General features: G+C 42.3%; 1 protein-coding gene across 4 annotated transcripts in view; it reads right to left on the bottom strand.

Annotated features, from left to right (window-relative positions):
- Positions 1-12517, bottom strand: part of RIMS2 (regulating synaptic membrane exocytosis 2) — an 885358-nt gene extending 872841 nt beyond the window's left edge. For all 4 annotated transcript variants that reach the window (XM_050940563.1, XM_050940562.1, XM_050940560.1 and 1 more), the window contains exon 1: positions 11763-12517. In XM_050940563.1, coding sequence (XP_050796520.1) covers positions 11763-11938 — 176 coding nt within the window. In that variant the 5' untranslated portion in view covers positions 11939-12517. The remainder of the gene's footprint in view (positions 1-11762) is intronic.
- Between the last annotated feature and the right edge of the window lie 288 nt (positions 12518-12805).

Below are 12805 nucleotides of genomic sequence, written 5' to 3'. Positions count from 1 at the left end.
ATATGGCACAGCTCGGGCTTTCAGATATTTTGGTGGACTGTCAGGTTTAATGTTCAATGTCACAGTGATTCCCTTCATACTTCCCAAATCCTCGCCAAAAACAGCAGCATGTTTCCTTAGTATAGGGGTTAGACTGGTTTCTTCTTTAGTCATCCGGTGCACTTCTGCCCAGTTCGGCTGAATCTTCCCAAGCCAAGACCTACCCATTAAGGCTGGGTAGTTACCTCTCACCACAAACAGTGGCAATTCAGCAGCCTGTCCATTGAGCTCCACCTTAACATCAATAGTGCCCAACATGGGCACAGCTTCTCCCGTATACATCTTCAGAACAGTTTTTGTTGCCTTAAGCAGAAGATGCTGTAGCTTTTCTTTATACACAGTCTCGGAGACCAGTGGGACAGCTGCACCGGTGTCCAGTTCCATGCGTATAGGTTTGCCGTCCAACAACGGGGTTACCCAGTATTCATGTGAGCCCACTGCCAAAGACAAAACATGCAGTGGCACTTCCTCTTGCGATGAGTGTCACCTTGATCATCCTGGGTCTGCTCTAGGGTATGCAGGGTTCCTCTTTTTGTCGGCCAGATCACAGGCTTTTTCTTTTGTTTACAGGCACACTCAATGTGTCCCTTTTTGCCGCAGTGTCGACACACCAGGTCCTTACACCAGAATTCTGATGCCTGGTGACCTGGCTTACCACAGCGGTAAATTCCTGACTCTGCACAGTTTTGTGGGTAGGTTCTTGTGACACTTTTTGCACCCTAGGGGACGCACCGATGTATTGTGCCTCCCTTGTAGCCAGTTCCATGGAGACAGCAATATCAACAGCCTTCTGTAATGTAAGCTGAGCCTCTGTCAGTAGACGCTTCTGTATAACTTCACTGTACAGGCCACACACTAACCTGTCACACAGGGCATCATTTAACTTCTCTTTAAATTCACAGTGTTCTGCTAGCTTTTTAAAAATTGCTACAAATTGTACAACTGTTTCATCTTCTTTTTGGTCTCTTTTGTGGAACCAATATCTTTCAGCAACTCCTAGTGGTTTTGGGGAAAAACGGGATGCCAGGATTTCCACAATGTCACTGTAAGATTTAGTCTCAGGCTTAACAGGGTGTAGTAAGCTGCGTAGCAGGGAGTAGGTTTTAGCCCCTACAACACTTAAGAATATTGGCACCTTCTTCTCTTCTGTAATGTCATTTGCAATAACAAAAAGCTCAAAACACTCAGTATACACATGCCATTGCACTATATTCTCATCAAAAGGTTCCAGTGGCCCGGTCAGAGTAGCCATGATTTTTAGTTTCACTTTCACAGTCAGTGCAAACAAGCAGTTTTTTTGTCTGTTTGTTCTTTACCTGGACTTCTACTTCCTTCTGTTACTGGAGCAGCACCAGAATCCCATCTATCATCGCCACTTGTTATATCCTTGAGGGCAGCCAGTTTAGGAAGAAATCACTTGAGGCCAGACAGCAGACAGCTAACAAAACTACCATTTATTTACAGACACAGAGCTCGCCTAACCGGCTGAAGCTGGTTGAGCTTTCCCCTAATAATCTAACTCAGTTGCCATAGGAACAAAAACCGTGACAACCAAATACACAACATCTGCCGCCCTTGCAGCGACCAGCAGAGTGCCCCCCGTGGCTTGCTGCCCCAGGCACATGCTTGGCCTGCTGGTGCCTGGAGCCACCCCTGAGCACAATTGCTGCAATAGGATGACATCACCAAGACTTCAATATCATTGGTGAGACAAGATGGAGTTTGCAAAAGCACTGTCGATAGATTAGATTTAAATTGTTGTAATAGTTTTAATGGAATATTGAAATGCTATTGTAATGTAAGATGCTAACGGGTTTTCCTGTTAAACATGAGATTGTTTAGATGGTGTACTGCTGGAAAGGAGACAAACTAACCTTGGTAAACAGAGATAAATAGTGAGATTTAATTTGAACTTAAGATTTTTAATATTAAGAACATCAGAATGGCTAAACTGGGTCAGACCAAAAGTCCATCTAGCCCAGTATCCTGTCTTCCGACAGTGGCCAATGCCAGGTGCCCCAGAGGGAATGAACAGCCAATCAGCAAGTGATCCATTCCCTGTCACTCATTTCCAGCTTCTGGCAAACAGAGGCTAGGGACACCATCCCTGCCCATCCTGGCTAATAGCCATTGATGGACCTATCTTCCATGAATTTATCTAGTTTTTTTTTAAATTCTGTTGTAATCTTGGCCTTCACAACATCCTCTGGGGAAAAGTTTCACAGGTTGACTGTGTGTTGTGTGAAGAAATATTTCCTTTTTGTTTGTTTTAAACCTGCTGCCTATTAATTTCATTTGGTGACTCCTAGTTCTTTTGTTATGAGAAGGAGTAAATAACACTTCTTTATCTACTTTCTCCACACCAGTCATGATTTTAAAGACCTCTGTCATATCCCCCCTTAGTCGTATCTTTTCCAAGCTGAAAAGTCCCAGTCTTATTAATCTCTCTTCATAGGGAAGCTGTTCTATACCCCTAATCATTTTGTTGCCCTTTTCTGAACCTTTTCCAATTCCAATATATCTTTTTTTAAGATGGGGAAATCACATCTGCATGCAGTATGCAAGATGTGGGCATACCATAGATTTATATAGAGGCAATATAATATTTTCTGTCTTATTATCTATCCCTTTCTTAATGATTCCCAACATACTGTTCATTTTTTGACTGCTGCTGCACATTGAGTGGGTATTTTCAGAGAACTAGCCACAATGAGTCCAAGATCTGTTTCTTGAGTGGTAACAGCTAATTTAGACTCTATCATTTTATATGTATAGTTAGGATTATGTTTTCCAATGTGCATTACTTTGTATTTATCAACATTGAATTTCATCTGCCATTTTGTTTCCAGTCACTCAGTTTTGAGAGATCCTTTTGTAGCTCTTTGCTGTCTTCCTGGGACTATCTTGAGTATTCATTAATTGAATTTAATATTCATTAATTTGCCCATCTGAAGACTGCTCTTTTAATGTTTTATTTTCAGTAACCAATTTAAATTCTTTTTTTGGTTTCATAGGACTTATTTAAGATCACTCACCTTTGCCCATTTATAAACTGTTTATATTACCCATGATAAATCAAACAGGATTCAATAACCTTTAAATGAAATTCCTTTGCCTACAAATAAACTGCTTTTATTATCTGATACACTGAGCCTGGACTCACTACTGATTTTTGTCTTATCTTACTTAAAGAAGAGTGTCCTCACCAGAAGAGGATCCACTTTTAAACTGTAATCTCTGCTGAAAGCTCTCCACAGAAAGACATACAGAAGGTATTGTATGTGAAGTAACCACTGTTTACTGCTTGTATTGTTTGTTTTGTCTTTTTTTCTTTCTTTCTGTCACTGCAGCCACTGAGCTCTGAAGCTGCTCTAAATTACATCAGATCTGTTTCAGCCTCCAGCTGGCCCTAGAATCAGGGAAGTGAAAAGATGGCATAGAAGCACATTTTCCCTCACCTCTCCATATGTGTAAAGCTAGCGTCCGTTTTAAAAACCAACCCCTAATCTCCTCAAATAGCCTTTACCAGTATTACTGATGAACGAGGGAGTGGCTGCACAAATGTTGAGCAGAGCTGGTGCAAAGGCTCATTTTATTTGAACTCTGGGCCTCACTTCAACAGCTGGAAGCAAAAGAAAACACTAAAAATAGACAAAGGCAAACAGCCTTCCAGAAAAGGAGAGCTAGCAAAGCATGCACCAAGGAACATCCATCTTTATGTGACTCGGCTCTCAATATTTTGTAATACTTCAAGCATGCCAGAAGAGGGTGCTGGCACCCATCTTGGAAAAAAACAAAACTCCTCCTGAGCTCTTGAAGGAATGAATGAAGGTTTATGCACATGAATAACTTTACACATAAGTAATTTCACTGTCTTAAATTCAAAGTTAGAACCCTTTTATTACTTTTTTCTTCTCATTATGGAAAGAGAAAATGGATATGTTCACTGCAAATATTTTAAAACTGGTTTGGGGAAAAATACACTTTTTAAATCAGGTTAGACTGACAATTTTGTTCTGTACAATTTAGAACTGACAATATATACTGTAACTAAGCTTTAATTTCAATGCAAAAATCAATCTTTCAATGTTTTCATAGGTTTTAAATTATCTTACTCATAAATTCATAGCGTTTAAGGCCAGGTGTGGCCATGAGCTCAAGTAGTCTGATCTCCTGTATATCACAGGCCATTAAATTTCACCCAGTTCTCCTTGTATTGAACCCAATAACTTGTGTTTGATTAAAGCATAACTTGCAGAAAGATGTCTGGTCTTAATCTGAAGGCATCACATGATGGAGAATCCATCACTTCCCTGGGTTGTTTGTTTTCATGGTTAATCATCCTCACTATTACAAATTTGTACCTTATTTCTCATTTGAATTTGTCTGGCTCCAGCTTCAAGCCGTTGGGTCTTGTTATGCCTTTCTCTGTTGGTATTTTCTCCCTGTGAAGGTACATACTCACTAATCAAGCACCTCTCAATCTTCTCTTTGATAAACTGAACAGGTTTAACTCAAAGTCTCTCAGTGTAAGGCATTTTCTACAGCCCTCAAATAATTGAGGTGGTTCTTTTCTGTACCCGCTCCAATTTTTCAACTTAAAAATGTGGACATTAGAACATTAGAACACATTATCGGTCTCACCAACACTGTATAGAGATGTAAAATCAACTCCCTATTCCTATTCACTACTACCCATTTGGAGTCTGCCCTCTTCTACAAAACACATTCTGCTAAGTCACTGACAAGAAGTAACCCTACCACTATTATTATTTATCCAGCATCCAAAAGGGTGCTAGAAACTTTACAGAAAGGAGGAAGAGGTGGCACAGGCGAGTGGAATAATCAAGCAAAAAACAAGGGGAGAGGAAAAGAAACAAAGACAGGAGAAAAGTGTCATGTCCTTCTTCACTCAAGTTTCTTCTTCCTACATCTTTCTATACTTTCTATTTTCCACTATTTCAAGATAACATTTAAATTCATCTTCACCATATACATATGTTGTACAGCGTAAGTAAACAAAAACAAAACAAAACTGTATGTTACATCCTTCACTCTGTATTCAGCAAAACACATAATGAAATCATGGGAATGTTGCTGGAATAAGAAATGTTGACTACAGTCCTAGGTTATCTACCTCAAAAAATACAACACTTTAATAGATTCCAAGGCCAGAAAGGACCTTTCTGATCATCTAGTCTGATCTCCTATATAAGACAGGCCACAGAATTTCTCCAAAATAATTTCCAGAGCATATCTTTTAGAAAAAAAAGTAGACAAGAATATTCCAGAGAAAGAGCATCCAGTCCCATCCACAATATCCTCATCTTCTTTTGCTGAGGCAGCAAATCCACCTACATCCATCTTTACAGATGAATAATGTTTTCAAGTACTTAAAGTGCATGCAGAAATCTTAGACATTCCCCTGGAGACTATTCAAGAAAACCACCACAAGTTCTTAAACATATTGCATTAACTAACACCCAGGAAATTAGCCATGCCAATAAAGAATGGCGTGCTGGAATCTGTCAAATCCATCTAGCATGAGCCTGCTTCCATCTCAACTACCTCTAAGACAGCAGACAGAAGGTCAAGTCCCTGCAAAAGATTTGAACACTTACTCTCATCCTGCATCTGGCTCTCTTGCTGTGCAAGTCATACAGGAGAGAACAAAATAGCAAAGTCCACTAAAGTCACCCCAAGGAAAAATGATCCCCCAAAAATGGATCTTTTCATCAAGCCTTCAAACAAAATCAGCAAATTACCAAGTGCTGCTCAACATATGTCTTTAATTTGGGACAAACTGTCTAATTTTGTTGATCAGTTACTCAAGGAACTCCAGGAGTTGCTTAAACAGCTTATGGCCAACTGGTTGCTCAAACATCTTGCCAGACTGCACTGGACACATGATACAGTAGGGCACACCATGGCTACTGAAATAAGCAGGATGAGGTTGTCCTGGCCTCAGTCCTCTGGAACTTCAACAGAGGTTCAGGCAATAATTGAGGACCTCCCATTTGAGGGAAAGCTTCTTCAGCAGTGGGACAGACAAAGCTCTCCATATTTTAAAGGATGAAAGAGCAACTCTGTCCTTCCAGGACTCTGTATCCCAGCACCTATATTTTAGGCAGCGCTCAGTTACATTCAACTCAAGATCTTTAGAGCCACTGAGAAAGAGGCAGAGATTCCACCAGAGGCAACCCTCTGCCTCCTCCTTGGCTGCCCCACAGTCTGAGGTTTTGAATAGGCAGGAAGTTTGATGCATGCTTGGACTAAAGGATCTTTGTTCTACCCTTTTCCCCACTCCTCCCCTTTGGTAACCAGCTGTTTTATTTTCAAGAATCTTGGGCTGGCATTACTCAGACCAGTGGGCCCTCAAAATTTACAAAATCTTACAAATTTTGAATCCCTCATACCCCTATTTGCACTTCAGAAAACACATAAAAAGAATGATCACTTTATAGGCATACACACCCCAAAAAATCAAAACACTGAACATTTCATGTTTTCTATCTTTAAAAAAATAGTATAAATCCTAACTAATCAATTTGCATAACATCCCTGTGAGGTAGGGAAGCTTTAATCATATTTTATATAGCAGTAACACATACAAATAGTTCATGTAACCCTGAAGACCACAAACTAACAGATTAGGATTAGAACTCTCAGGCAACAATCTCCTCTCACATCAGCACTAATGCTAAATCTTCAGTATTTTTTCCTTTACTTCTCCAAAGTCACTTCATTCCTGCCATAAACACTTGATCATCTTTCCTCATGACTACTGAGAACTCCTCTTCCCTGAACTACTTAGCTGTCACTTCACTGCATCAAAAAAACACAGCTGTGAAAATCATCTTCTTTGTCCACTGTGCTATCCATACCTACTTCCTCTTCCAATCCGTTAATCATGCCCACACCCCACTCAGCACCATGTGAATGAACACCTAATTTCAGTTTATTTATAAGATAGGATTACAATATGTCTCTGAAACAATGAAATGTACGTTTTCAGAGCCTGTTCCTGTTGGTTTTACAGAGAACAGCATTTTATCCTAGTTTTTATAGACTATAACATAGTCACCTGAAATAGTTACCCAACCTCTGGTGACGTTGAAGGTAAACTGGACAAGCACATATGCACCTCAAAGACCACTCCCAAGTCTGTTATGCAATAATGTTGCCACCTTACTACCCTTCATGAGACCTCCCAATAAACACTCCCCTCAAGCCAGCCCTCCCATATAAAAGTCAGATTCATACAGAGACAAGTTAATTTGCATTTTTTTCTAACATAGAGCCCAATCCTGCAAAGTGCCCTCAATGCCAATCAAATCAGTGGAAGCTGAAGGGCACTCAGGACCTCACAAGACTAGGATCATAAATTCATTTATATAGAGACAACATGACCTGAAAAACTGTTAGGAAGCTTACATGGATAAAACTAGAAAAAAGATGCAGAACATACATATTGTAAATGAAAACTCTTCATGCAAATTCTACACAAAGTCTCTACAACAACAGAGGTTCAAAACATTTGCATTTTTGTAGTTTAATTAGGATGGACTTGTATAAATTGTAGAGGAAAAATTTACTGCATCAAGGGTACATATATTATGTATATTAAATATTGCTCAAAAATCTTTTTCTGTCCTGTTACATAAATTAACTTAGTATCTTTTTACCACACTACATTTACTTTGCCTGTTAATTCAAATACTTTTGTTAAATCTCAGCAAAATGTTTTTTCTATGGAAGGAACATTTTTAAATGTTCAGTTTTTCAGATTAAAAATAACAGTCCAATATCAAAACATTACTCTAGTTTCTAGTAAAGATAAATTTCCTCACAAATAAATTACAATAATATATGTTTAAATAGCTTTAGGTTGAAACACAAATCAGTAAAAGCAAGGGATCTCAAATTTAGGCCAATAGTTGATTTAGGAAAAAACAAAACACAACAGAATGATCTAACTATAGAATGATAGCCTTAACGAAGGGCCAGCTGCAGCAACTCTTACACTGAGCCAAATCCACATTCAATAAAGCAGAAAGGAAAGAAACAGAAACCCAACTCCAGTAGTACCAAAACTTCCAGAAGAGAGGCTCAGAGTAGAATCAGCACAGTATCCTGATCCCTCCTCCTCCCTGGGAACACTGCATAGCTACAGCTGTGTGCATTTAGGAGACAGAGACAAGAGCAGATCTGGTAAACAGCCACTTTACATGTCATCTTCTCCCAACAAATCTCAGCAGGAGTTCATGCTGACCTTATCAAAATTAACTCCTGCAGATTCAAACTCTATAGCATCTACCTCCACTTCCCAAAAGAGATTCATGCACGTAGAGAGAGGGAATTTTTATATATTCTTCTTTTTTTTAAATAGACATACATATTTCCCCCTGGAGACAGAAAAGGTAGGAATAAAAATAAACAGTCCACATGACAGATACTAGTCACACTATTTAATGAAGGTTTGGAAAGTTCTAAAATATCACAGTGATGGGCACCATGCAATAACTTGAAATGGAACGGAAGAAAGCAGGTACGTGGAGGGGGGGGCTAGCCTCTCATACTGACATTCAGTCATCATAAGTTTCTCCAAAGTTTACAGGAAATCCATCCTTACCCCCTCAATTCTCTAATAAGAACGTTATCACAAGACCTCTCCAAGTGTCAGCTCAGACTTTCCAGCATAATTTTACCCACTCATGTTTTACTTTCATGAAATGGAGTGATATAGCCTGTAATTCTTATTCAGACAAAAGTCCATTTCACTTCAAAAGAAGTTTGCCTTCAATGGAAATTTTGCTTGAATAAGGAGTGCAGAATTTGGCTCTACCTGCATCATAACACTAATAGTTAAATGTATATGTTGTATTAATGTTCTTGTTTTCTTTTAGAAATTGGGGAATATACCTGTCAAGAAGGTTAAATTGCAAAATATTTACCTAAGAGAGTAGAACAAGTTTTTGTATGGTATTTTTTCTAGTAAATATAGAGAAAGAGAACACTTTTAGACTAAACAGTGCTTTGAAACTATCAAGTGCATATTTCACATTAAATAAAGTAAATAAAATGCCTTTAGAAAATAACATTGATAAGTTGTTTACCTGAAACCATATCACTTCTCAAGGTCTTGTAAATTATTATTAACTCCCATCGACAACAATACTTCTATAAGATAGTTGCTTCAATCCATCCTGTACATACATATTTTGGCATATAGCCTTTCCAACACCTTACACACAATTCTCAACCTCCACTACACCATCCACACACTGTGTTCAAGTGAAAAGCTGAAATTACAGTAATGACACTTCTTAATGGGAAGAAGGTGGATCAGCTCTTAAGCTGTTATAAATTGACATAGCTCCATCAATAGGAGGTTTGAGTATAAAACCAATGGGAAACTAAGCCTCATAGAATGCATATGCTTCTCTCAATGTTCTAATGGAGGGTGTGGTATCACCTTACTTTATTTTGCAACTGCATGCATTCCTTGCCCCCACAAACTTCCTTCTGTTCTGAATATGTTCTCAGATAATAACAGAGCAAACTTAAATTTAAAAAAAAATAGAAAATCTGTTTACACGTATAATCCTTACATTTGATATTAGTGGAATCCTCTCCCTATCTTAAAATTACTGGGAAATTACCCTGCCTATAATATGCACATTAGTGATATCGCATGAAATTCTTAGCCTTGTAACAACCTTACTCCTAAAAAATTATATGACTCCTCATGCATATAGGTTACAATCACATTTAAAACACACAACATATGTTTAGATTTAGAATTATACATGATTTTTACTAAATCAGTGATATTCTTACTTTCTTACAGTAAATGTAACTATTAAAATCACAAATATTATAGAATCCAAAACACAGTTGCCAGTAATATTTGTTAATCTTTAATGCTACTCTCATATATTGAAGCTATACCTCTGATCAATAACTTGTAATTTAATTTCTTGTTAGTGTTTTTAAACACACAAAACTTTTGAGTTAAAAATGTACATTATTTTATTTTGATTCTCCATATTATTCAGAAATGAACAAATCTTTTAAGTACTTTAAAATGTGGGTGCCACAATAGTATGAATTATATAATATTAAAATGTCAGCTATTTAATACCCTGAATTACTTTTGATTATTTAGAATTAGAATTACAAATTAGATATGTAGTTTGATTTCCAGTGTATAATTCACACTGGTGTTCTTCAAAATGTTGACATATTAAAGCATTTTTAAAGCAGAGGCACACTGAAAAAGATTTAAAAAGTGGAGCACTCTTTTGCCTTCAATAACTTTTATTTAAAGAATAACCATAGTTTAAATTTCCATCAGCATATTCCTAATCAAACAATGACTGGAAAACACACACTTCCAAACAAGCATCAAGGCCCAGAGACAGCTTTTAGCTAGATTTTGAAGGAACAGTTGAAAACCACAATGGTCAAAAGACAGTGCTAAATCATAGAGTTCTCTCTTTTTTGCATTAACCATTGACACTGTGAAAAATATTATGTCACCTCTTTTCTGGCTTTTTCATATTTCCACACATAATATTGTATAGAGTAGTGTGATTTTATACTTCTAAATCATTAGAGGTGAATGTGGTGTTTTCCCCAGGTAGGGAAGCAGTTTTCATGAGTGTTTACATGTGTTTGGTAAGTAGACATATGGGACAATCATACGGATTCAGATTATAAACCCAGTATCTTCACATTAACTTGCAAGCAATAGATCTGAATGCCTCTCCAAGTGCTTTAGATAGGCAAAAATAACCGAGACCACAAGAAAAAGTTTGCATTTCCTTAGCACCCTTCACTTCCCGCTGCACCAAGAAACAAAAATGCGTTAAAATGTAGAGCCTTCTGAGACAAGTCTCCCCCAATCCCTGACAACTGCTGAGAGCTGGACCCGTCGGCAGACGGCAGGGAGGCGATGGAGAGACAAGGACAGCAGGGCCATAAACGCCCCCCCCCCGCCACCAGTCTGGACAGTTCCCTGGTGCTGAAGTTACAGAGCCGCTGTGGAAACGTCCTTCCCTCCTCAGCGTCCCAGCTGCTGGCAGCCGGCAGGCCCCGCCCGGCGTGTGGTTAGCGGGACAGGGTACTAGGAACCACAGGTGCCAGGGGCTGAGTCCCCACCCCGCGGAGACGTTTCCTCAGCTAGGAAAGAGGCGCGGAGCTGGGGCGGGCGACGCTGGTGGAGGAAGATGGCGGCTCTTGCAAACACACTTGGAGACCGTTAGAGCCTAGGCCCTGGCCACAAATCTCCGGGGCGAGCGGCACCAGGGCCCCGTCACACGCTCGCAGCCAGGAACGAGCCCGCGGCCTCCCACCCGCCCTCCGGCAGCTCCCCAGCTGTCGAGACTCTTTCCCTTGCACACGCCGGGTTAGAACAGCAGCACCTGTGCGGCCATGTTGGGTGCCTAGCCCCAGCCTCTGCCCGATGCCAGCCGCCTCCGCCTCCCCGTCCCCAGAGAGCGGGGGGGAGGGAGGACACAGCACCGGGGACCTGGAGCAAACACCACAGCCGAGCGGCCTCACCTCCACACCCCCATCAGCCTCCCCCCTCCCCACAGCAGGTAGGGCCCCGACAGAATCAAGCCCCAATCCCCGCAACACCTCGGCGGCTGGGGTCGAGCCCGCCACCCCGGCCCTCTCTGCGGCCCTGAGCGGGTAGGAAAGGAGGGGGCTGCCCTTACTTGAGCACGGACTGCTCCTTCTCTTCCTCCTTCTTCTGCCGCTCCATGACAGCCAGGATGATCTTCCTCTCTTCCTCCGTGAGGTGGCTGAGGTCGGGCAGCTCCGACTGCGGGGCCTGAGGTGCAGGAGGCTGAGGAGGAGCAGGGCCGCTCCGCGGCCCGACAGGAGCCGACATGTTTGGTGGAGCTCAGCCACGCGACGGGAGACACGGGGCTCGCTCGGGCGGCGGCGGCAGGAGCAGCAGCCGCCGGCGCGGGGAGCGATACATACAAGTCAATGCACGCGGATCACTAGGCAGCCTGATGAATCAACAGCGCCCCGGGGAGGGGGCTGACCGGGGAAGCCCGGCCTCACACACACACTCTGCCCACTCGTGAGGGGAGCCGCGCGGGGGGGGAGGAGAGTGACGCGCGGGAAGGGGGCCGAAGCAGAGTGAACAGGGAGTTGGAGGGGGGCAGCGGAACGGGCGGAGACCTGAGGGGATGGGCAGCGAGGGGGTGCCCAGACAGAGAGCGGGGGGACGGGATTGACCCCAGGAGAAGGAGCGAGGCCAGATTACGCTAACCCCGGCGCCAGAGGAAGAGTCCGAGCCCGGAAACCAGCGGCTGCCGGGACGCCAGCGTTACCGAAATGTCGGTTGCAGGGGAAGAAGCGGGAGGTGTGTGACAGGAGCCCTGCCGCGGGGGCAAAGCCCGTAGGATGCACGCGAGCCCCAGCCGCCGGCAGCTGTAACCGGCTCATAATTCCACGCCGAGGTCCGTGGCCGGGGCTGTGTGTGTGGGGCGCCGCCGCCTCCTGCTGCAGGTGCTTCTGTGCGGGCCTCGCCGCCGCCGCCGCGCTAGGCTGCTGGAGACAGTCCGCTTAACCCATCCCTGCGCCGACAGCCGGAGTCACGGGAGGGGGCTCCGCGTCCTCCTGCCGGTCCCGCGCCCGGCCCGGAGCGACGCTTTTTCCTGCCACAGGGGTTACGTGGCTCCGCTTCCCGCGGGCGATCAACGCCCAGCGACGGGGTGGGGAGAAGATTTATTAATTATTATTATTA

This window comes from Gopherus flavomarginatus, chromosome 2, assembly GCF_025201925.1.
Source record: "Gopherus flavomarginatus isolate rGopFla2 chromosome 2, rGopFla2.mat.asm, whole genome shotgun sequence".
In the NCBI taxonomy this organism is placed as follows: Eukaryota; Metazoa; Chordata; order Testudines; family Testudinidae; genus Gopherus; species Gopherus flavomarginatus.
The sequence above is the reverse complement of the archived record's forward strand: the minus strand, read 5'-3'. Positions and strand labels throughout refer to the sequence as shown.